Source organism: Callospermophilus lateralis, chromosome 3 (assembly GCF_048772815.1).
Source record: "Callospermophilus lateralis isolate mCalLat2 chromosome 3, mCalLat2.hap1, whole genome shotgun sequence".
Lineage (NCBI taxonomy): Eukaryota > Metazoa > Chordata > Mammalia > Rodentia > Sciuridae > Callospermophilus > Callospermophilus lateralis.
This window is the reverse complement of record NC_135307.1, coordinates 86771359-86798027: the sequence shown is the minus strand read 5'-3', so window position 1 is coordinate 86798027 and position 26669 is coordinate 86771359. Positions and strand designations below refer to the sequence as shown.

Sequence of the window (26669 nt, the reverse complement as noted above, 5' to 3'; positions counted from 1 at the left end):
GCCTCAAATTCTAATCTCCATGCTAAGACTGAGGTTACTAGAAATTTATGCATCAAACACCCGATACATACATCTCTAAGTTGGTTAAGAACAAAGATCCTTTCTGAGGCTGTCACCATGGGGTGATAGGACATCTCAAAGAAGATAATTCCCAGGCTGAAGAGATCCACTTTCTGAGGGGAAAAAAGAATTGTATTTAGAGATACTTTATATGAAAGTATAATTTACCAGAGAATTATAGAATCAGCACTGTTAGTTGAAATAAAGTTTGTTTAAGTGCAAAACAAGTCACACTGGAAAAATTTGACTATTTTTTCTAAACCATTACAGGTATAAAGATTATCTGGTTCATAGTAAAATATTTGGCATAATTTTGCTCAATTTTTTTTTTTGAAAAGTAACTGTAATCAGTTTATCTATACACATAGATAATGCCTGGCTAAAGACTGAAAATAACGGCTAAAGGGAAAGAACAACCAAGACTCGCCATAATATGCTTTGGCTGGGAATATAGCTCAGAACATTTGCCTTACATGCTCCTTGTCCTGGATTCAATCCCCAGCACTGTCACATAAAAAAGAAATCTGCTTTATTTTGCATCTTCACGAATCATTTCAAAAGTGAAACAGACCAAAATCTCCTGCTGATAGTAAAGGTCAGCTACTGACTACAAAGCCATACCAGTGAGGATAGAAGAAAGGTACAACTGAAAGATCATGTGACTAATCCTAGCAAAATATGGAAATACAATTAAAGAGGAAAAATAAATTAAAAGGCAACCTGTAGAATGGGGAAAATGTTTGCAAAACATACACCTGATAAGAGGCTAATATGAAAAAAATGTAAGGATCTCATACAACTCAGCAAAGGAAAATGTTCACATTTTTTTTCTGAGCAGAAAATTTCCCAAAGAAGATGTACAAATGGCCAACAGATATATAAAAAGATACACATCGCCACTAATCACCAAGGAAATACAAATTAAAACCATAATGAGGTATCACCTCACACTTATTAGGATGGCTATTATAAAAAGTTGAGGGCTGAGGTTGTGGCTGAGTGGTAGAGTGCCTGCCTAGCACATGTGAGGCACTGGGTTCAACCCTCAGCACCACATAAAAATAACTAAAATAAAGGTATTGTGTCAGTTTACAACAATAACAACAACAACAACATCAAAAACCAAAAAACAAAAAAACCCCAAAACAAAAAGTTGAAAGATAATAAACGTGAGGATGTGGAGAAAAGGGAGCTCTTGTGCACTGTTGCTGGGAATGTAAATTGATACAGCTGATATGGAAAACAGGATGAAGGCTCTTCAAAACATTAAAAAGAGAACTACCATGTGATATAGCAATACCACTTCTGGTATATACCCAAAGGAAAGAATATCACTGTCTCAGAGATATCTGCATGCTTATGTGCATTGCAGCATCATTCATAACAGTCAAGTTGGTATCAGTATGTCAGTGGACAGATGAATGAACAAAGAAAATGTGCTCTCTCTTTCTCTCTCTCTCTCTCCACCCACCCACACACACACATACACACAGAAAGGGGAGGGAGGGAGAGAAAGAGAAAAATAACAGAATTTTATAAAGCTTTAAAAAGAAGGAAATCCTGTCATTTGGGATAACATGGATGAACCTGGAGGACATTATATTAAGTAAAATAAGCCAAACAGAAAGATAAATACTGAAAGATCTCACTTATATGTGGAAACTGTATTAAAAATCCAACTCACAGTAACAAGGTAGAATAGTAGTTTACCAGGGGCTATGGATTGGGGGAAAAGAGAGATGTTGATTAAAGGGTATAAGCTTTCACTTATAAGATGAATAAATTCTTATAATGAGCTCTAACATACAGCATGGTGATTATAATGTATTGTATTTTTGAAATTTGCTGAGAGTAGATCTCAAGTGTTCTCACCACCTCCACACACACACAAAAAACAACAACAACAACAACAACAACAACAAAAAAACAAACAAAAACCAGTTAACTGGGTGAGGAGATGGATGTTTAGCTTGATTGTGGTAATAATTTCACAATGTATGTGAATATTAAAACATCACACACTGCTGAAAGCGGTGGTGCATGCCTGTAATCCCACCACCTCAAGAGGCTGAGACAGGAGGATCATGATGAGTTCAAAGCCAGCCTCAGCAACTGCAAAGCATTAAGCAACTCAGTAGGACCCTGTATCTAAATAAAATACAAAATAGGGCTGGGATGTGGCTTAGGGATTGAGTGCTCCTGAGTTCAATCCCTGGGGGGGAAAAAAAAAATCACACCATATACTTTATATATTTGCTTATTTTTTTAACATATTTTTTTAGTTGGAGGTGGACACACAATATTTTTATTTATTTGTATATGGTGTTGAGGATTGAACCCAGTGCCTTACACATGCCAGGCAAGTGTGCTACCAATGAGCTACAGCCCCAGCTCCACACTGTATACTTTAAATATACATAATTTTATTTATTATTCATACCTCAATAAATTGGGACATAACAACAACATAAACAACAAAAGACCAGAGAAAGAAAATAGAGTGAACCCAAAGACACTAAAGAGATAAAACTCAAGATAATTATTAAATAATAAATACAAAAAGACAAAAAACAAATGGCAATAATAAAAAGAAGAAGAAGAAAAAAAAAAAAAAAAGGGTAAGTTAGTGTACTAAAAATTTATGCAGGGCCTAAGAAGCACAACTGAGTGGGATGGTGTGTCTCTCAGGAAGCCAGCCATAATCAGCTTGCAAAGACTACTCCTTATCAGGTGCCAGGAGAGACAGAGCCCATTCTCAAGAAATCCTCTTAAATGAATGTGGATTCAAAGAGGAGTAGGAGGCCAGCAAGTTGGTGCTTGCCTCTAATCTCAGTGACTAAGGAGGCTGAGTATTACTAGTTTCAGGCCAGCCTTAGCTCCTCAGCAAGACCCTGTCTCAAAATAAAAAATAATTACAAGGGCTAAAGATGTGGCGCAGTGGTTAAAAACTCTTGGCCTAGGTCTCCAGTACCAAAAGAGGGAAAGAAAAAAAAAGAGTAGGAGGACCTCCTGACTTATCCCCAGTCATGTTCAAAGTCTTAAATACAAATATCCATTTGTCATTTCCTACATGTCTGGCTGGAAAATGCCAAGGGTAAAACAGTGATCTCCCTAAATCCCACTTTTTGTTTTTAAATATTCATACATGTACATACTATAAAACCAGAACCACATTACTGTTTCTTTTATTCACTTAATAGAGTGAGAATATTTTTAATAATATTATCACTTTTCTAAAACGGGTTTCTAAAATGTGATGTTAATGTCATGAAGTATTCAATTACATGAAGTCTTATAGTTAATGAAATAGATCCCAATTTTCAGTCACTGTTATTTTTTATTATATGAAACAACACTGTGATGAACCACTTTCACATTACCCTTCTCTAGTTGTTTCCTTTAGATGAATCTAAAGGTAGAATTGACAGGCCAAAGGACAAAGCACTTTTGAAGATTTCATAAAAATCTTCCACTTACCTCAGAAAAATGACCCTAAGGTACCCATGGTGTGTACCCTCCTACTCCCCTCATTCTCTCTGGTAACAGACCTCCCTCTGTGGTCTGTTTCAACTCTGCATTGCTGCTCAATGCTTCCGTCAGCATAAAACCCAGGCTTGAGTTTCCAATGCAATCCTGACGATTTGCTTTTATATACATTGCCTGGCTGATGTATTTTTAAAATTTCGCATTTATACTTTAGCCCTGGGTGATCTCAGTCTCATGGCTTTAAATCCCATCTATGTTCTGACAATCCTTAAATTTATACCTTTGACTTTGATCTTCTCTCTGAACTCAAGTCTTGGGTCTCTAATAACCTCTGTCCATCTAAATTAGATTCCTCATCAGGCATTTCAAACTTACATACCTCATACTAAATTTTTCTACCATCTTCTTCCCCTTCCCTATCTCTTTGCCCACATTTCCTCACTTTAGTCAACTATCCTTTCACCCAGGTTCTCCAGGCAGAAAACCTGAACCTCAACTTTTTCCCTTTCCAAACATCTAGTCCATTAGGAAAATCTCTCATTTCCCCTCTATTGTAGCACAACTTTCTCCATTTCTATTGCTACCACTTCAGTGACAGTCACCAGTTCTCCCCCTGGACTTCTGCAGAGTGTCTAGCACAGCTGGAGTGAATTTTCTGCTTGTGATTCTTCAGTGGCTTCTTGTGCACTTCAAATAAGTTCCATGATCCTAAATGTCATCCTTTTAGGGAGGCCTTCCCTGATCAATTTATTTAGAGAAGATGCTCCCTAAAGACAAGATGTTGACTTATAACTTGACTCTTTATTTTTGCTTCGGTGCAAAAATAGCCCTTATTATAATTCGTGATTATTCCTTTTTTTATATGTTTATTGTTTGTTTTAGTCACCACTGGATAAACTCCCGGAGGACTGGGGCCACAGTTGTCTTATTCACTTGATTGCCTTGTCCCACAGGGGACCTTCGTAGGACCTTGCCCAGGACAGGGGTTAGCTCAGTTTCTTTGGATGGATGGATGGACTACAAGCTCCTGGCATCAACAGTGCCTGCTTTAGTCCATGCCCTCAGTAACCACATGTCCTACCTAGAGCATGAACTGGCTCCTATTTCACCTGGTAATTAAAGAGGTGATTTTTATGTTCTTACTATTATTTCTCTCTTGAGAACTTTCCCTTTCCTAAAAGCTCTGTACCTGGTTGTATGCAGACTTGGTGCTTCCTTGGACCTCTGGGCTTACGTACAAAGCAGTGCCAACCATCCCAGTCAAATGGCCTGTGTGGAGGAAACCAGAGGGAAAGCTTTCCAGTATTTGGACTTAAAGATACAGCAAATTATTAAAAAAAAAAAAAAAAAAAAAAGAAAGAAAGAGAAAAAGAAAGAATATTTCTTATGAGTGGGGCCTGATCTATTAAACGTCTGCAGCACTTAAAGGAGAAAGCAGTGTGAATTGCACAGTAAGCATAGTCACGTATGTCCAAACATCCTGTTTTTGCTGTTGTCAAGGAGGGACTGGGCAGAGAGAAGACCCTAGACCAACCAGGCCCCAGAGAATTTCACATGACCACTAGTGTCAGACAAAGAGCTATTTGCATGTGGGAGCCAGTTATTCTATTAACTGAAGTCCTTAAAGTGCTGAAGAACAATTAACACAGTGACAAGGAAAAAAATTAAGGCATTTTCATAATTTTGTTAATTTAGTGAGTAATTAAAATTTGCTTTAGAATAGAGTCTTTACAAGTAAACCTGAGTAAAGACTCAGGTTAAAGAAATTTTGTGGTCTGCTTTTAAATACATGAATAAAAAAATTCAGTCTTCTGGATTTACCTGAAGGGTCTGATTTTATCAAGTGATCTCCTGCCTGATCATCTTGTTTCCCATCAGCCTAAAAACAAAAGTAAGCCAATTAGCAAATTCAAATGTTATAGCAATAGGAGTAGCTTGTCCATTTCTAAATGAAGACACACTGAAAAAATATTACATGAAAATCAGAATAATTATAATAATACTTTTTTGAATTTAAATGTTTTGTTTTAGTTATTTACTAGGAAGAGTAAGAGAACAACAAGCTGTGTAAGGAGGTGGATGCCAGTAGTAATCCCAGCTACTCAGGATGCTGATACAAGAGGATCGAAAGAAAGTTCCAGGCCAGCCTTAGCAACTTAGTGAGACCCTGTCTAAAAACAAAAAGGGCCTGGGATGTAGCTCAGTAGCAGAGTACCACTGGGCTCAATTCCTAGTACTACAAAACAAAACAAAACAAAACATCTACTTTCTAAACTTTCCCACTGCTACTCTGCTACTACTTTTTCAGAATCAGTTTTTGACTCTTCCTTGCACCAGGTCACCAAATCTGTTTCACTGTCACTCACTGCTAACATCTCTAAATGGCTTCACCTTTTATGTATCTCTGAATGCTGTCTCATGCAACACTTTAATCACTACTGTTATGACATCCGTCTGCTGGTTCCTATTAAAAGCACGACTATCAATAACAGCTCCTTCACCATTCTTAGTGCCAGACCCTGTTCCAGGCGCTTTACCTGTATTCTGATTTTATTTTGCTGAAAATTCTTTGAGGCAGCAACTAGTATTAGGTGCACTATGAGGTTCTGAGAGGCTTACAATTTGCCCAAGGTTGTACCAAAAGCAGTGGCAACAACAGGATTCTAGTCCAGGTCAGCGAGACTGCAGAGCCTCTGGTCATCTACCTCCCTACACCTCCAGACACTGAGGTATAATCTTTAGTTTGGGATCAAGATCCCATCATCTGCCCCTCCTTGGCCTTAGCATTTTTCAACACCTGCCCTTCCCTGTTCTACTGTCTTCCGTCTTTCCCCTCCCCCTCCTCCTTCTTGTAGTACAGGGTATTGAACCCAGGCTTCCTGAATGCTAGGCAAGTACTCTATCACTGAGCTACATCCACAGTCCTTCGTATTTTTTATTTTGAGACAAGGTCTCCCTAAGTTGCTCAGGCTGCCCTGGAACTTCCAATCTTCCTGCCTCAACTTCCTGAGTCACAGGCACCACTGCACCTGGCTCTCTCCATTTCTTCTAACCTTACCTTCTTATTTAGCCCCTGTGATTGTTTTTACCATCAATCCAAATGCTATTTTCTTTCTCCAACTACCCTTGGAATGAACTGCATTTTTAGAGATTTTGGTTCCTCTTATGTTTGGCTATGACATAGCCCCCCAAAACTCCAGGAGGCAAAATGATTAATTATGAAAACCATAACTTAATCAGTGGATTAATCAATTTCATGGATTAATAATTTGAATGGGCTAATTGTGGGCAGGTAGGGTGTGGCTGGAGGAAGTAGGTAACTGGGAGATATGTCCCTTGGGATTTATAATTTGTCCCAAGTGTCTTGCTTGCTCTCTTCCACTCCCTATTTGTCATGGGCTGAGCAGCATTCCTCCACTATGTCCTTCTGCCAGGATCTTCTGTCTAAATTCAGGTCCAGAGAAGTGGAAACCAGTCAACCATGAACTAAATATCTGAAATCATAAGTCCAAAAAATCTTTTCCTCCTTTAAATAGTTCTTGTCATTTATTTTGGTCACAGTGATAAAAAAGTGACTAACACAGTGCCTAATACCTTTGGCTAATGATGTTAAGTAAAAGTAAAACTCTGGCACTGAAGGCCAGAGAACCTTCTAGCATTTTTTCTTACTCTCTACTACACCTTACACTTTGAGCCAATCAGAACATGTGGTCTTCAAACAATCACATCTGCTCAACCACAGCTTTGGTTATGATGAAATACCCTGTCCTGATGTCACTAGGCCCTGTCTTCAACTTGGTCTGCTGGACTTCTAAGTTGAATGTTGTTGTATAGTCTTTCTTTCTTTTGGGGTGGGTGGGTGGTTACAGGGTCTTACTAGGTTGCCCAGGCTGGTCTTGAACTCCTGAGCTCAAGCAATCCTCTCACCTTAGCCACTAGAGCAGCTGGGACTAAAGGTACACACTATTGCACTCTATCTAGACAGTCTTTCTTTTTCCTGAGCCACAACCCAGCCCTATTTTGTATTTTACTTAGAGACAGGGGCTCACTAAGTTGCTTAGTGCCTTGCTTCTGCACATTAATTAGCTTTGTATTTTAAGTCACTACAATGTTGTGAAGAACAAGTATCTTTTGAGTTATATGTTGTTTAGGGCTGGGTTATCCCAGTGTTTAATGTTTTTGAGCCTCACTTTCCCAAGCTAAAGACTTAAGTATAAAGCATGGCAGACCAAAATATCAAATTATTTCATAAAGTACTGTATGCCTTTAACCTAAATATCATTCACAGCCAATAATTTTGTATCCCTCAAGTGGAAGGCACTTATTAAAACATAATTACAATTTCAAAGCCTACAAGATCACTTGCAGTATATGCCTTCATAGTTGCATGGCAGGGTTCAGGCAACCTGATAACCTGTTGTTATCAAGGAGCCTGGTTCTACTTTCAAGTATAGTCTAATTATTAAAATACTCACAGCAAAGGCTAGATGATCTGTTGCCAAGCCAAAATCACCTATTTTTACATGGTCATCAGAATCCAAAAATATGTTGACAGGCTTCAAATCCCGGTGTATCATTCCCTGTATTAAGAAAGTCAAGAATCTAATGATTGCTTCCCTTGCATAGTTTATAGTTATACCTATTTTCTAATCTGAAAGGCCAGCCCAGCGATGCAAACTGGGTTAGGTCTTCTCTCAGACCACCATAGTCCAGGAATCTGGTCTCTGGAATGTCTCCCAATTGTCTGGTAATCTCTCCAAAATCTCCCTCTTTCATCTGTGGTTGTCCTGATCAAGTGAAATCCAAATGACTTCCTGTGGCACCCAAGGTTCCTTCCACTGAGTTCATCAAATTATCTTTCATTCTGCTGCATCACAAAACCCTGGTTCTGGTCAGTGAGACATATCACTTTTATTCCTTTCTTTGTATTATTTCCCCTGCCTAGGACATTATTGCTTTTCTCTACTCATTCAATTTTTTTTATTTGTTCTAATTAGTTATACATGACAATAGAATGCACTTTGATACATCATACACAGATGGAGTATAATTTCTCATTCTTCTGGTTGTACATGATTTAGAATTCCACTGGTCATATAGTTTATATATGTATACAGGGTAATAATGTCTGATTTATTCTACTATCCTTCCTACTCCCATATCCCCTTCTCTCCCTTCACTCCCCTCTACCTAATCTAAAGTAACTCTATTCTTCCCTAGCTGTCCGCACCTTCATTGTGAATTAGCATCCTCATATCAGAGAAAACATTCAGCCTTTGTTTTTTGGGATTGGCTTATTTCTCTTAGCATGATTTTTTCCAGCTCCATTCATTAATGGCAAATGCCATAATTTTGAATTTTACCAACATTTACAAGTGCCAATTCATTCATTCTTCCATGGTAATTCTAACAATTCACTTTGCATCCCCAGTATACACAGTAGATACTCAGTGATTACGTTAAATGAATCCTGCTTTCTCCTCTTCCTAATGGCTTATCATAATACTTATAGCTTCATGTCCTATAATACAAAAAATAATTAATGGACTTCATTAGAACTCATTTTTATTTCCAAACTTAGAAATTTCTGCTTCCAACAAATTATTTATAAATTAGTCGTATAAATTACAGGCCTGGCTTCTTCGCATAGTAAAAACATTTTGAGTTCGTGAAAATTGAGGCAAAGAAAAAAAATTAATATATTTACACTAGCTAATACATTAGACAATCCCATTTAAAAAATGTAAGCCGTGGGGCTGGGATTGGGGCTCAGCGGTAGCACTTGCCTGGCATGTATGAGGCACTGGGTTTGATTCTCAGCACCACATAAAATTAATAAAATAAAGGTCTATCCCACTAAAAAAAATATTAAAAAATGCAATATTTCAGTTTGAAGCTAGGCCCTTTAGCATTTACATCATAATAGCAATTTCTAGCTTTAAAATAACATTTTATACACATAGCAAGTTGTTACTAAAAGACTCTTATTCTTCTCCTTGCCAGATGTCTTTCTAGTTTCTTTTTATTTCCAGAAAGGGCAGCACTAATTGTTACGATCAAATTTGGTATGTATCAACCACACAGGTATTTTATTCTAAATCTATCAAGGAATCATCTTCTATATTCCATACATGATCAAATATTTTTTCCTCATTCAGCAGTTGGCAAACTTTCTATAAAGGACCAGGTAATAAGTTATAGGCATTTCAAGCTGTATAATCTTTGTTGTAACTACTCAAATCTGCTGTTACAGCAAAACAGTCACAGGCAATATGTAAGCAAATGAGCCTGGCTTTGTTCCAATGAAACTTCATTGATGGACAATGAAATTTAAATTCTGTTATGAAATATCATAATTTTGATTTTTAAATAACTACCTAAAGATACAAAAGCCAGTTTTAGGTTATAGAACTAAGAAAAAGAGGTATTAAGAGAGTCATAGTGTGCTAATCCCTGTCCTAACCTACAATGTTTTCTTTGAACTTTGATACCTGGTACTATTTCTTTAGCTTTTGATACTTTGTCCTACGAAACAATATACAAAGTTTTCTATATTTTTCTCCATTTTCACCTTTGAATTTTTAAACTTAGTCATAAATTTATGTAAATGTCAGTTTTGGACACAAAATATTGTAAAGTTTACTTTCTCATGGATATAAGCCAATCCATCCAGAATCTCTCGAAAAAGTCTCCACAGTCTGATGGTGTCTCGATACAACCCCTGGTCAATGGTGTCACGTAAAGTACTCTTTTCACAGTACTCCATCTGCAGACAAGTACAGACCAGGAAGGACTTGGTTACAAAGTAAAAATTAAGGAGGTTAACTGCAATTAATGTAATCATCTATTTAAAAATTTGTGATATGGATTCTAAACAGTTATAGGAAAGATGTGATTTTTTTTTACACTGAAAAGAAGTATTTAAAAAAATACTTCAAAAAATATTTTGGGGTGTAAAAATGTAGCTCAGTGGTAGAGTGCATTTTTAGCAGGCACTAGGCCCTGGGTTCCATCTCCAGCACACACAAAAATAGTAAACAAGCAAACAAAAACAACCACTGGGAGCAAATATGTATAATCTTAGCACCCCAAAATAACCATTAAAAATTTAATTTTTTTTTTCTGTGTTGAGGAGTAAACCCTTGCATGTGCTAGGTGAGTGCTCTACTACTAAGCTTCCATTCCTACTCATATTTATTTTTTATATAATTGGTTATTTTAAAAAAGATTTATTTGCTTAAATTCTTATTACAAATAATGTGAAAATTCAGAGTGCAGTAAAATTTTATTTATTGTCTTATAAGACTGCAAACTCAAATTTCCAAGAAGGGCTAATTAATCCAATGATGTCATTAGTTTTTATTTGTACATTATGACCTTCAAGTCAAGAGCAAAACATTATAAATATGTCACAGAATATTATTTCCCTTTTGATTTTTTAAAATAACCACTCAAAAACATAAAAGCCATTCTTGGCTTACAAGCCAAACAAAAACAGACATAAGTTGGATTAGACGTGTGGGTCACAAGGCCTCACCTGTATATACAGATAGTGCACAGCCTCAGTTGTCACCGATGGCTCATTTTCATGGCAACTGTTAATTTCATTGTAGTCCTCATCCTAACCCAAGAGGAACATATGAGAACTCAAACTGGGGGCTGAAGTTAAACAGGACCATCACACCATCAAATACCTCCCCCCTCCCCCCCAAGCTATCCTGGTACTCTAGGAGGATGTCAGTGATAGAACTCATCCAACGCCTATAGAAGCTTAATGTGGTTTTAAGGAAAATTTGCTATAACCAGAATCTTCTATGTAGCTCATAAGTCTGTTGCTACACAGAATGATGATGGGGAAAAGGAAATCAGGAGGTTTTAAAGTTGTGCAATCCATAGAACGATTCCTTGTCAAGTTAATTCTACACTATTGATGACCTAAGGATGAGAAAGGTAGAATGTATATATGCTATTATTTTAGGGCTTCAGTGCTAATATAATGTCTTCCTTTGGTGGGAATTAGCTAAAGCAATTTAAATGTGACCAGACTATTAAAGAGAATACTGCCCTCTGGTCTATGCCCTCAAAAAACAAGCACTCAGCTGCCACTTACAACAAATGATCCTCTTGTCTTACCTCTACAGGGCCAACCTACTGCTAATTTTCTTTTTAATACCTTTTTTAAAAAAAGTATTTTTCTTCTCATAGATGTATTTAAATATTTTAAACCCTAAGTATAAAAAAGGGGCTAGTCACCATCTGACCATTCAATTTACATTTTTTATGAGGAAGGAATGTTCAATATATATATATATATTTTGTACCAGGAACTGAACTCAGGGGCACTCTACTGAGCCACATCCCCAGCCCTATTTTGTATTTTATTTTGAGACAGGGTCTCACTGAACTTAGTTCCTCACTGTTGCTAAGGCTGGCTTTGAACTTGTGATCCTCCTGTCTCAGCCTCCCAAGCTGCTGGGATTACAGGTGTGTGCCACTGTACCTGGCATTTTTTCCATTATTGAAAGGGAAAAAAAGAGCTCTGCTTGCTCTGGAAATAACCAGGTTCTACTCTTGAATCCTTACTATACTCTGGGGGATTATCTATAGAAGAATATTAATCTCTTGGCAGCTCCAAACCATCAGTTAGAATGCTCAAGTCATGTTGCTCATAACCAAGAAAAATCAGGAGCATAAATTTGGGGTCCCCTGAATCTGTGCTAAGAGATGAGATGACTCAGGATATGATGAGAAGGTTGTGACCTTGAGTCAGGTGGCTTCCGGGAAGGGAAGGAGGGGAGGGCAAAGTATGGGTCCTGGGGATAAAAAAGGCTTTAGACACCATCTGACCATTCAATTTACATTTTTTATGAGGAAGGATTTATATAAATATATAAATATATATATATTTTGTACCAGGATTTCAACTCAGGGGAACTCCACTGAGCCACATCCCCAGCCCTATTTTGTATTTTATGTTGAGACAGGATTTGACTGAATTTAGCTCCTCACCATTGCTAAGAATTCAATTGTGTGGCCAATGATTTAGTCAATTCTAACTACCTGATGGAATTTCAATAAGATATCTGGACATGGAGGCTTCGTGGGGCTTCCAGGTTAAGCACATGGCTGGGTGGGAGGATGAGGGGCTCTGATTCCATGAGGACATAAAATATATTAAGATATATTTTAAATGAATATGGCAGGGAAGCTTTGCATTTGAGATGCTCCCAAACTTTGCCTTGTGTCTGGTTCTGATCTGTGTCCTTTATGATAAAATTGTAATAATAAATGTAAAAAAATTTGTTGTCTTCATAATAATTAAATGCATACCACTAAAACCAAAACCAAACAACTTTGTTTTAGCAGTAGGTTAAATTACATATGCTCTTTTTAAATTTTTTTTTTTTTTAGTTATAGTTGGACATAATACCTTTATTTTATTTATTTATTTTTATGTGGTGCTGAGGATCCAACCCAGGGCCTTGCAAGTACTAGGTGAGTACTCTACCCTGAGCCACACCCCAGCCCTTGTTTATGCTCTTACCCTGATTAAATTTATAGTAAATAATTTAAATTGAGAGGAACTTAAGGTGATTTTACTTGATAAGGGAAGTACTTACAAAAAACACAATAATTCATTCAAACAACCTCCAAGTCAACTTAACTGCTTATCTAATAGAGTTCACATGTATACTTTTATCTGCTATGAATACACACTTAGAAAGCTTGACCCAAGTCCTAGGCACCACTATAGAAGGCTCTGCTGGCCTGGGCAGAGGAAGATGCAGAACTATGGGTCAGGTCCAAGGCCTGCAGCAATGTTTTTCAACTTTCAAAACCATGAATCATATGAAGAAATGTTTTATGTCACACCCAGTACACATACTTATGAGACAAGTCCAGAAATGAAGTTTACTTTAAGTGTGCAGCTTTGTGTTCTCTATAGTATTAAAAATAAAATATCTGGTTATAATATTCTAAATTGATATTATAACTCACTACAGGGTCATTACAGACTTAAAACTATAGGATAGTTTATGAAAATAAGAAATTAAGAGTAATTGACGAGGGAGAGATCAAGGTAATTCTATGATGAGACTGTTTAGTTAATTAATTTATATTCAATTCTCATCCCCAATCATATAAAATTTTCTCAAACCCTCTAGGAAACTTTTAAAATTTTTATTTGTTAGAGTTAGTGTCTTGATTTACTTCTCAATACTAAAGATCAGTAATGCTCTGTTATATATAGATTTATAAAAAACACAAGTAAAACATATTTTAAATGAATGATCATGTTTTAAAATTGGTATTTACATATCAGATTAAGGCTTTAGTATTTTACCCAAGGTTTATAACATCAGATAACAGTTTCCTTACATACCTACTCTGATGAATAAAATAGTATAATTTTTATATATTTACCTGATTCTGACTTTTACTGTTCTCATCTTCATGGTCAAAGATGATATCACTTTCAGAATCTGATGCAGGTCTTAAAAAGAAACAGAAAAGTGCTAAAGAAATCAAAATCCCTGTAATAATTCTAAAAATTTACATTCTTTCAAATTAATAGAAAGCAAAAGAGGCTAGAGACATTATATTATGACTCCATGGCATAAATCTGTACATATCACCATGTGGATTTGTACTTCCCTATTATGCAAAACATATATAACTCTTGAAAATTAGCAAAATTAAGTCTCTTAATACAAACGTCATAGCTAAGAGTTATGATAAATTGTACCCAACTGGACGTGATGAAATAAAACCATGAACGTAAATGGCCAGGATTCTGAGATGAATAAAGTTTAGTGTAGGGTTATAATTATTCATTTGGTACTTTCTTGGGAACTGCAGTTGGTATTGTATTAAGACTTCAAATTAGTTCTTTGTGTGTGTGTGTGTGTTACTGTACATTGAACACAGGACTTCCCTATAGTAGATAGGTTCTCTACCAATGACCTTCATCCTCAGCTCTATTATTTTTAGTTGTGAGACAGGTTCTGGCTAAGTTGCCCAGGCTGGCCTGGAACTTGTGATCCACCTGTCTCATTTAACTGAATAGCTGGGATTACAGGCCTGCACCACTATGCTGATTCCAAATTAGTTCTTAAATGCTCCATGGAGTTGAATGCCTATTTAAAGCAATGCCCTTTAAGAAATTTTCTTTAATGTTTTAAATGCTACAAGTAATTTCTGTTTTCCTTTCTCCAGTGCTTAGATTTTGGAGATCTTCTGAAGATAGTGCAAAAAAATTCCTTTGGATTGCATTTGATGTACTGGGTCCGTTTCTTAACATTGTCAATATTTCCAGTTTTCTAAATTATTGCCCTTTCCCCTGGCATGGGCTTGGTGGGGACTAATGACGGGGGCACATCCATGCTGCCTGGCTGGTGCCCACGCCTGTGCATGTAAGCCCTGTGCTCCTTACAGGAAGGACTGTGAGAAGACACCATCATGTTCATCCTCATCATCATCCTCATCACTGCTGGAGCCTGGGCCAGCTACAGGGAAGCGGGCGTTGGATGAGCGCTCAGCTGATGTGCTCCACTCCACTGAGCTGGTGAGGATGGGAGGTGGCGCGGCAGCCTCCAAGCTGTCCAGCTTGTTGGTGTCACTTTCTGGCTGCCCATGTGCAGCTTGTCCGTCCTGGGCCAGGGATCTTGAGTCTGGAGGTGGTGTCCCTGGGCCCGCTGGTCGCTCATGCCGCTCAATCCAGGCATTGTAGTAGCGCACGATGTTCTCATGGTGTAAGCGCGACAGCAGTGTCACCTCGCCCTTGATCCTGCGGAAGTGCCTACTGGCTGGGTTGATGGGGATGCGCTTCACCGCGTAGCAGCAGCCATCCAGCTTGTTTTGGACCTACCATACAGCAAGGGGAAGAGACCCAGGTAAGGCCCATAACCTTGCTCAAACTGGCATTTAGCTGGCATGGCCCCATTCCCTCCCGAAGAGAAACCGGAGTTCTGAGAACCAATAGCTACAGTCAAGAACTACAAGGTTGAAACTCTTACACTACAGAAAGTTTTTACACTCAAATTTAGTAACAGCTTACATAGATCAGAATGTATCAAATGTGCTAAAAGATTCTGGGTAAAACGTAGCTTTCATTCACATCATTAATTTTATTGACAATTAGTTCCCTGTTCTTCTAATGTCTTATCTACTATTTAAATTTTAAATAAATTTTGGTTTTAAAATAAAAATTATTTTCTAAAGCCAGTGTAAGTTCAGATGATGATTTTAGTTTCTGCTCTTTTTATATTTAAAGCACTCAAAACAAAGTAAACTCTAGAAATTTTAACAGACTAAAAAGCAAATGGCTAATTCTTAATTTTATAAAGCTGTCGATTTGGGCAAGTTACTTTTTTCCTTAAGACTCAATTTTCTTACTTACAAAACAGTATTTTTGTTATCAGGAAGTACCAGCACTGCCAAGGAGGAAGAGGCTAGGAGTTATGGTTTTGATTTGAGGTGTCCCCCCAGAAAGCTTATGTGACAATGCAGGAATGAACAAAGGTGAAAGGATCAGATTATGAGAGTTATAACCTAATCAGTGGATTAATCCATTTGATGGATTAATAATTTCAAAGTTTGCCTGAGGTTATACATATCTACTAAGAGATGAAACCAAGTAGGAAGAAGAGAGAGAGAGAGAGAGAGAGAGAGAGAGAGAGAGAGAGACAGAGACAGAGACAGAGACATCAGACAGGGAGAGAAGCCAGGGGACAAGATATATAATCCCCAAGGGCATGTCCTCAGTGACCTGTTTCCAACAGCTGTTATCAGGTTACTGCTGTATTGAGTAGAAATTATAGGAAGGTAGGGTATGGCTGACAGAAGGAGATTACTGAAGGCATGCCCTCGGGGATTATATATTTTGTCTCCTGGCTTCTCTCTTTCTCTCTGCTTCCTGCCTAGTTTCATTTCTTAGTAGATAACCTCAGGCAAATTACGTAACTTCTCTGAGCCTCAGTTCCCTCAAATGGAAATAAGAATGTCTTGCCTCGAATGCGTGAGGCACTGGGTTCAATCCTTAGCACCACATACAAATAAAATAAAGAGATCATGTCCACCTATAACTAAAAAATAAATGTTTTAAAAAAAAAGAATGTTTTGTGATCAAAAGATGAGGTATGTAAAACCACGTGGAACACAACCTGAAATATGGAATGTGCTCTGAAAAATAATAGTCCTGTGTTCCCTGACTACCACATTAATAGAGAAACCGATGAAATGTCTTGGTGCTTTCAATCTTATGTCTTCATATACACCAAGTATACTCTAAGTCACTGACTTAGGTGTGGAGCTTGCTGGAAATTTTCATAGGAGTTCATTTATTAAATTGAAAAGGTGTGGAAACAGTAAAGAATCCAAATGCTAACAAAATGCTAGATTACTGAGCAGACTCTCATACTCAGAGATGGAAATACAGAAGTGTGTGAGTTCTCCAAAGGAGAAACTGCAGGAAAAATGTGGGGCGAAAGTATGAAAGATTCTCTTGTTGTATGAGGTTACAAATATTTTTTAAGTACTTAAAAGGAAATGAACTTTGTTAATATTTTAATTCAATAATCTAAAAATATAAAGAAGCTGAAGTACTTGATCAAAAATGACAAACCATGATCTTTCTGATCAGGACACCTATCTTGTTTAATTAAGATTTTTTTTTTTACTGTAGGAAAATTCTTTTACTGTAAAAAAATTCTTTTTTAGTGTAAGAGGCCTTTTACAGTAAGAGTACTGCTTCTTCATAATATTCTGAGAATCCTAAACAAGACACATGATCCACTAATGGTGGGTCATCATCATATGTGAAAGATGGCATGTGCTTTATATGTACTTTATAATACAATATTAATCTGTGTTTCCCAAAGTTTAAAAAAAAACAACCCTTACATTATATAAAAATAACTAAAACCTCTTTCTATCAGGGGCAGATAATAAGTCACCCAAAGAGACTGAAATGAAGAAAGGAAGACCTAACACCAGCATACCTTAATAACATGTCACTAATTTTCCATCTCAATAAGAGCTGGGAAATAAAAGCCATCAAAGCCATCTGGGGCCATCTCCCAGTATGAATTCCATCTCTGTTCTAACTTTGGAATCCTTTTCTCTACAGCAACTCTAACAGCAAATGGGAGAAAAAGAGAACAATTTTCTTCCTGAACCAAAGCATACAAAAATGTTCTTTATCTAGAGGTCTTGGCTCCACTTGAAGCACTGTGTTTTTCACGTTAAGGCTCCGGCCAAGCAAGGACAGGAGAAAGAAGCACTCTTAATGTGCCTAGGGCAACTTTAGCTTCAGGAAGGTGATCACAGTTTCAAATAGTCCCATTCACTTCCCTCTCCAACCTCAAAATAGAAGTCAAGCCTGTAAGTCTGCAGAAATGGAATAGAAGAAATTCTAAAAGGCACTGGGGCCAACTATGTGTCACACCTTGATGACTGCTCCAAAAGCTCCTTTGCCGAGAAGCTGTAATTCTTCAAACTCAATGAAATACCGGGAAAACTGTCTCTGTGTCTCACTGAAGAATGCAGCACTGGGAAGCTGGCTGCTAGGTATAACAGTCTCAACATAATCTTGTCCTCCAGAATCTAAGAAAAAAATGATTGCATTAAAAATACAGGAAGAGCTAGAAAATCCAACAGGGATGTGAGCACTGGCAAAAGGGGGTGTGCAAAAAAGTACCTCTTGCTTGAGTGGCCCTTGTATACTTTCCCTCATCTTGCCTTCCTTAAAATAGGTAGAAAAATATAATTAGCCCATTTTATGGGAAGAGATAAGTATAGCAGAGAGTAAGTGATGGAACTACAGAGCCAGATCCCAACCCAGGTCTCCTAGCCTAGTCACTACCGAGGTTCTTTAATCTGCTACGTAAGTGTCAGCAAAAAATCCAGTTACACAGCAATAAGGGTAACAAAACAGGAAGGACGATTAAATACTCACAGAGGCTACACCAAAGGACACTTTATCATAGGGACTGGAAAACTCAGGCTGGGAAAACAGTCCCATGCACACAGGGACTGCTTATTGCTGAACATAAATGTATGTGTAGCTCAGAATAAAACAGATAATCTATGCAGCCCCTTCCAGTTTTAGGTTTATGAATACTTTCAAAATAATTTAATGTTAAACAGGGTATCAAAGAAGGATGGCAAGAGACTCACCTTCAGGACTTTGTTCCACTAAAGGCATTTTTGGCTGAGGATTTATAAAGCCATGTTTCAACAGCTGCTGAGGGCTCCATCTTTCCTTGTCATCCAAGCAAACACACCTCAGTGAGAGGGAAGGGAGAATCTCAGCAACACACAAAATAAACACTAACTTAGCTCTGGGTTTATTTTTAAAAAATACACATTAGAGAATTCATGTTACTTATGGACCAAAATATATATATATATGTGAATATAAATCAACAAATATCCCTACAGAATCTACATGTGAGTACTAGGCTACGTGCAAGTGGAGAATTTGAAAAACAAAAACAAAAACAAACAAACAAAAAACGTGCAGTTTCTTTAGAGGCATGGAACAAATTTTTTTAAATTTCAGATAGTAATATAATATAAGTAGGCTAGGAATTTTCAATCCCATTAACAATTTAAAAACTTGACATGCTTAATTAAGTCTTTCTAAAAATTAGTTATAAATAAATCTTTCTAAAAGCAAAGTAAATCAACTGGGGTTGGGGACCAGTTTGATAAACTTCAGATGAAGCCTATACACATTAAGTGTGTTGGTAACAATTAGGAATTCTTTAAAAGTCCCATATCTCCCTCCCTCCCTCCTTCCCTTCTTTTCCTTCCTCCCTCCTTTCCTCCCTCCCGAATACCTTCCTTCTTTCCCAGTGCTAGAGACTGAACCCAGAGGCACTCTATCACTGAGCTATATTCCCAGCACAGCTGGCCACAAACTTGTGACCCTCCTGTTTCAACCTCTCAAGTACCTTGCTTATAGGCCTGTGCTACAGTCCATGCTTACTATATACTTTCTCTTAATCCTCAATCTTTAATATACTAATTCAGCATTTAATGTTCTAATAAATAAAAATAATTTTCTATTATTTTATTTTATTTTTACTTTTTGGGGTACTGGGGATTGAATCCAGGGCCTTGTGCATGCGAGGCAAGCACTCTACCAACTGAGCTATATCCCCAGCCCACAAAAACAATTTTTTAAAAAATTTTCCGTCCTAGATGCTTTAACTCAAGCTAAAACCTAAGAACAACTGTTCTCAGTAAGCTAAACTGTGGCATTTATAACAATGACCCTAGTGGTACCACTTGGCCCTAATTATAAACAATACACTTAAGCCCAGAACTTGACTTAAAATCTATAAAGTGGTGACAACAACTATCATGAAGGACAACATTTTACTTTTTATGACACGGCACTAAAAAAACACTCAAGGTAGGAAAAGACCCGGAAAAGACAAGATTCCAGTAAAACAGTTTGTGTAAGATTCTTTATCTCCCCCTAAATTTAAAATTCATTTTAATTATATTAGTAAGTATAAATACCTTTCCCTTGCAAATATTAAAACATGATTGATAATAATAGTCTTTGACCAAATCCTTCCTCTCTCCAGGTCTTCCCTCCTCTGACTGTACATCCTTAGACTCTTTTATGCATTTATATAAATAAACACACAACCACCCAAAATAATACTGTATTTAAAAAATATTACATTTAATTAACTATTTTTGGTAGTATTAGGGATTGAACCTGGCCAGGGTCACTCTACCACTGAGATACATCCCCAGCCCTTTTAATTTTACTTTGAGACAGGGTCTCACTAAGTTACCCAGGCAAGCCTCCATCTGGTGATCCTCCTTCTCAGCCTCCCAAGAAACTGAGATTACAGGTGTTCTACTGTGCCCAGCTAATGTATTGATATTTTTGGGCAGCATCATCCTATACATATTATTCTTTAACTTGCTTTTCTCTGTGTGTGTGTATGTGTGTGTGTGTATGTGTGTGTGTGTGTGTGTGTGTGTATATATAAAATATATATGACAGCGGAATGCATTACAATTCTTATTGCATATATACAGAACAATTTTTCATATCTCTGGTTGTATACATAGTATATTCACACCAATTCGTGTCTTCATACCTGTACTTCGTAAAAAATTTAAAGCCTGCCCAGAATAAATTGTATTCTTATAAATAAATGAGATTTTATACCATCAAGATCCCACTTAAAACAATAAAATTCTCTAAACCAATAATTTGGGAAACATAGTAGCCATAAGTGGAAAAGGCAAATGCTAGGTCTGACTTTGAACAAAAAAACCTGTACTTTGGATAATAATGGTTCTCACATTCCACCATCATTAATTACCCCATTCCCTCTCCCTTCCCCTCCAACCCCCCTGCCCTATCTAGAGTTCGTCTATTCCTCCCATGCTCCCTCTCCCTATCCCACTATGAATCAGCCTCCTTACATAAAAGAAAACATACAGCATTTGTTTTTTGGGGATTGGCTAACTTCACTTAGCATTATCTTCTCTAACTCCATCCATTTACCTGAAAATGCCATGATTTTATTCTCTTTTATTGCTGAGTAATATTCCATTGTGTATATATGCCACATTTTTTAATCCATTCATCTAATCCTGTAGTATGCTGTTTTTAAGTCCTTTGGGTATAGACCAAGGAGAGGGATAGCTGTGTCAAATGGTGGTTCCATTCCCAATTTTCCAAGAAATCTCCATACTGCTTTCCATATTGGCTGCACCAATTTGCAGTCCCACCAGCAGTGGATGAGTGTACCTTTTTCCCTGCATCCTCGCTAACTTGCTTTTCTCTTTCAATCATGTATTTTAGAGATCTTTCTAAGCCAGTACTTAAAGATTTGTTATTGATTTTTGTAGATGCATGAACCTACTAGAATTCATTTACATATTATCCTATTATTATTTACAATTATTTCATATATGTGTGTGTTTGTATATGTGTTGATAAATATACATATACATATATACATACATAAAAGCTGCAATGAACATCCCTATACTTGCCCTGTTGGGTTTCTGAAGTGTATCACCTCCAACTCAACTATGACATTAAGGTGACATGACAACAGATCTGGATCAGAAAAAATTTAAAGTCTGACCAGAATAAATTGTATTCTTATAAATAAATGAGATTTTACACCACTAAGATCCCACTTAAAACAATGAAATTCTCTAAACCAATCATTTGGGCAACATAGTAGCCATAAGTGGAAAAGGCAAATGCTAGGTCTGACTTTGAACAAATAGGATGAAATGGGGCTGGGGTTGTGGCTCAGCCGTAGAGTGCTCATATAGCACATGCGAGGCCCTGGGTTCGATCCTCAGCACCGCATAAAAATAAATAAAGGTACTGTGTCCAACTAGAATAAAAAAAATAAATATTTTTTTAAAAAGGATGAAATGTGGAAAGTTCTCATTCAGGCAGAGAACTAACATCGATTCAGTCAAGTGCTAGGAAGGGTTTGAAGCTCTTTACAGGTGTTAACTCATCTGATACTCACAGCAAGGGCAGGGTGTCTCAGTCCCTCAGCCAGGAAGGAGTAGGAGATGTGACCCAGCTGTCTGGCTCCAGAGTCTGAGCTCTTACCCAGAACCAACAAATAAAACTGTAACTACAGATGGAATGTTGCCACACTTTGTGAATGATTTTTTCTTTGGTTAACTGGGGTGAAACAGCCAAGGTAGTAAAATAGTATCTTGCAACTCTTTCCTAAACAAACAGGGTCTATTGAAGCACTTTTGGAAGACAGAGGAATGGACACAATATTCTGAAGGACAACCATCTTAAAAGGATAAGAAACAATGCTGATCTCAAGTTAAAAATTGATAGAACATAGAGTGGTTTCTTTTCTTTTTTCTTTTTTTTTTTTTTTTGTGGTACTGGGGATTGAACCAAGGGCCTTACACATGCTAGGCTACGTCCCCAGCTCAAACTAATATTTGGGAGCCATTTCTGTAAGACAAGAACTAGGAAAGTTTTATTCCTGAGTCTATCATTCTGCTACTAAATGTGAAAAAATATCTTCTAATTAAACCCTCCTGTGCTGTTTAAAAATAATACACAATGCTATTGCTAACTTTTACTAAATTACTCTTGACCAATCAAGAACAGAAAGTTCAAAGTGACATTTTGAAGACTAAAACCATTTTTTCCATCAGCTATTCCATTGCCATATTTGTCATTTCAGCCAACCTCAAAGTTACGGTGCACTAAAATAAGTATTTTTAAAGTTCTATCACACTTAAGAAAAGATTTATACAATGAAAACTACAAACCCTAAAGAGAGAAATAGAAGAAGATCTTAGAAGATGGAAAAATATACCCTGTTCATGGATAGGCAGAACTAACATCATCAAAATGGCAATATTACCAAAAGTTCTCTATAGGTTCAATGCAATGCCAATCAAAATCCCAACGGCATTTCTTGTAGAAATAGATAAAGCAATCATGAAATTCATATGGAAAAATAAAAGACCCAGAATAGCAAAAGCAATTCTAAGCAGGAAGTGTGAATCAGGAGGTGTAGTGATACCAGATTTCAAACTGTACTACAAAGCAATAGTAACAAAAACAGCATGGTACTGGTACCAAAACAGGCGGGTGGACCAATGGTATAGAATAGAGGACACAGAGACCAATCCACAAAACTACAACTATCTTATATTCGATAAAGGGGCTAAAAGCATGCAATGGAGGAAGGATAGCATCTTCAACAAATGGTGCTGGGAAAACTGGAAATCCATATGCAACAAAATGAAACTGAATCCCCTTCTCTCGCCATGCACAAAAGTTAATTCAAAATGGATCAAGGACCTTGATATCAAATTAGAGACTATGCGTCTGATAGAAGAAAAGGTTGGCTCCGATCTACATATTGTGGGGTCGGGCTCCAAATTCCTTAATAGGACACCCATAGCACAAGAGTTAATAACTAGAATCAACAAATGGGACTTACTTAAACTAAAAAGTTTTTTCTCAGCAAGAGAAACAATAAGAGAGGTAAACAGGGAGCCTACATCATGGGAACAAATGTTTACTCCTCACTTCAGATAGAGCCCTAATATCCAGAGTATACAAAGAACTCAAAAAATTAAACAATAAGAAAACAAATAACCCAACCAACAAATGGGCCAAAGACCTGAACAGACAATTCTCAGAGGAGGACATACAATCAATCAACAAGTACATGAAAAAATGCTCACCATCTCTAGCAGTCAGAGAAATGCAAATCAAAACCACCCTAAGATACCATCTCACTCCAGTAAGATTGGCAGCCATTATGAAGTCAAACAACAACAAATGCTGGCGAGGATGTGGGGAAAAGGGTACTCTTGTACATTGCTGGTGGGACTGCCAATTGGTGCGGCCAATATGGAAAGCAGTATGGAGATTCCTGGGAAAGCTGGGAATGGAACCACCATTTAACCCAGCTATCGCCCTTCTCGGACTATTCCCTGAAGACCTTAAAAGAGCATACTACAGGGATACTGCCACATCGATGTTCATAGCAGCACAATTCACGATAGCTAGACTGTGGAACCAACCCCGATGCCCCTCAATAGATGAATGGATAAAAAGAATGTGGCATTTATACACAATGGAGTACTACACAGCACTAAAAAATGACAAAATCTTGGAATTTGCAGGGAAATGGATGGCATTAGAGCAGATTATGCTAAGTGAAGCTAGCCAATCCCTAAAAAACAAATGTCAAATGTCTTCTTTGATATAATGAGAGCAACCAAGAACAGAGCAGGGAGGAAGAGCAGGAGGAAAAGATTAACATTAAATAGAGTCATGAGGTGGGAGGGAAAGGGAGAGAAAAGGGAAATTGCATGGAAATGGAAGGAGACCCTCATTGATATACAAAATTACATATAAGAGAATTTGAGGGGGAAGGGAAAAAAATAAGGAGAGAAATGAATTACAGTAGATGGGGTAGAGAGAGAAGATGGGAGGGGAGGGGAGGGGGGATAGTAGAGGATAGGAAAGGTAGCAGAATACAACAATTACTATTGTGGCATTATGTAAAAATGTGGATGTGTTACCGATGTGATTCTGCAATTTTTATAATGTTCTGAATAACCAATAATAAAAAAAAAGTTCTATCACACTTAAAAGGAATCATAAAAGATTTCTTTAAAAATCTTAAGATTTTTATATACTCTATGGAAAGAATACAGCATACAGAAGAACAAAGTTGATTTCTTTCTACAACTATATGTATATTGTGTCTACTTCTATTTTGTGGTACACAAAAACTATCTCACTTATACATGGTCATATGTTGCTTAACAACTGGGATACATTCTAGAAACATGTCTTCAGATAATTTTGTCATTATGTGAATATCATAAGTGTGTTTCCAGAAATGAATATGAGCTAAATCATGTCTTTGGATGACACAATCTATTGGACTACCATAAGTACAGTAGGTTGTTGAAAGAACCTGTTATGTGGCACATGACTATACAAGAGCAAGTACTATTTATAACAAGTAGGATAGTAACAGGGAATAATACCATGGGGTCAGCTGGCAATTGGTAAAGATGAGAATAGGGAAAACAATGTGAAGGGTAAAAGAAAAGAAATGTAGGGAGTAGACAATGTGAATTAAAGCAAATAACTGGGAAAAAGATATTAAAAAAACAAGACAGGGTCGGTCAGAAAGGGAAGAGTCAAAGGGGAAAAAAACAGTCTAGGTCAACTTCTGCAAGAAAGCTAGATCAGGAGAATATCTGAAAAATCCAGACAGGAAAGATCTTATCTCCTATTTAACAGAAACTGAGGGAACTTAGCTCTGGCTTGGACCGAGAACAGATGTGGCGAAAGTAGAAAATGCTGAATTGAAGAATCCAGACAAAGACTTTAGGCCCAAGGAAAACTCTCCAGTCAATGATTCTCTTAAATCAGATTAAACTTGGTTTTATAATTAAATGTGCACCTGTAATTCACAGGTGCTGAAAAAAGTCTGGCTAGAGTCAGGAAGTCATTTGCTTCTCAAGACTTGGCTGAATGAGACAGCCAAAGAAGAATGAGAACAAGAGGCAGCATCACCCTTGAAGCTCTTTTTTAAAAAGGAGGTCTTGTGATGTGATGTGATTCAACAACCTGTGCACTCAGAAAAAGGAGTAATTATACCCCATTTGATTCAAATGTATGATATGTCAAGATCACTGTGCTGTCATGTGTAACTAATTAAAACAAATAATAAAAAATAAATAAAATAAAAAGGAGGTCTTGCCTTTGATCTGCACAATCAAAAAAGCAGGAGTAAAACGCAATTAGAAAATTTCAATGACACTCACTTCTTGAGGAAATCTTGAAAGTCGGCTGGTAAGTCACTGGGGATGGTTACGGGGTACTCTCCACATTCCTGTCCTTGGCTGAGGGAGAGTAGCAAAAGGCCAAGATGCCAAACATCCCCCTTCTTCCCTGTTTTATAAGGCAGGGCATTGTCACTAAAACGCACTCGGGTTTGCTCAAACACATCCTCCTTGCAAATGTCCGCTAGGCGTTTAGAAATGCTGTAATCTGTAATCTTGACAGTACCCTCTGCATCTACCAAGACAGTCGATGCACTCAAGACCTTGTGCACCACAGAATTGCTGTGAAGATAATCAAGGCCTGACAAGAGCTGAGCTGCATACTTGCGAAGCTGATGCACAGGGATGGGGCCTAAGTGACTCAGGTGTGTAGCGAGAGAGACCCCATTGATGTGCTCCACTAAAATGTCCACGGTGATGGAGTTGTCTTGCTCTTTGAAATTCATGGCAAAGTAGCGTACCACATTTGGATGACTCAATTTCACCAGTGAGTTGAACTCTGTTTCTGCTCCTTGAAGCTGATAAGGAAAAAAATTTAAAAAAAAAGATAATATTGGGTAAGTCAGCATTAATGGGTGTTTCACTTTAAAAGTGAAGTACTTGAAAGAAAATATACTTTCATGAGAGGAGAAAAAAATATTCCCTGAATAGAATAAAGATGAGAAAAATTCAATTCTTAATTCAAAATTTCAAAACTTAGTGTATAAATACTATAAAATTAGTGAATGGCTTTTAAAATCAACTTATTTTGAGTTAAGCCATGGGGG

The 26669-nt window shown here is 37.3% G+C and overlaps 1 protein-coding gene and 1 non-coding gene across 9 annotated transcripts in view; both read right to left on the bottom strand.

Moving 5' to 3' along the window:
• Positions 1–26669, bottom strand: part of Eif2ak4 (eukaryotic translation initiation factor 2 alpha kinase 4) — a 102910-nt gene that overhangs the window by 38300 nt on the left and 37941 nt on the right. For 6 of the 8 annotated variants that reach the window (XR_013090762.2, XM_076850542.2, XM_076850546.2 and 3 more), the window contains 12 exons: positions 25885–26420; positions 18724–18830; positions 18245–18289; positions 17993–18150; positions 14981–15411; positions 13972–14041; positions 11084–11167; positions 10190–10312; positions 8022–8126; positions 5368–5425; positions 4736–4815; positions 72–173 (listed from right to left, as the gene is read on the bottom strand). Coding sequence is in view for 7 of the 8 variants with exons in the window: in XM_076850542.2 (XP_076706657.2) it covers positions 72–173; positions 4736–4815; positions 5368–5425; positions 8022–8126; positions 10190–10312; positions 11084–11167; positions 13972–14041; positions 14981–15411; positions 17993–18150; positions 18245–18289; positions 18724–18830; positions 25885–26420 (1899 nt within the window). In the remaining variant the exon portion in view is untranslated. The remainder of the gene's footprint in view (positions 1–71; positions 174–4735; positions 4816–5367; positions 5426–8021; positions 8127–10189; positions 10313–11083; positions 11168–13971; positions 14042–14980; positions 15412–17992; positions 18151–18244; positions 18290–18723; positions 18831–25884; positions 26421–26669) is intronic. The other 2 variants (XM_076850543.2, XM_076850545.2) reach the window with 1 other exon arrangement.
• Positions 19640–19713, bottom strand: Trnaa-cgc (transfer RNA alanine (anticodon CGC)). The gene has a single exon. It is a non-coding gene; the product is annotated as a tRNA-Ala (tRNA).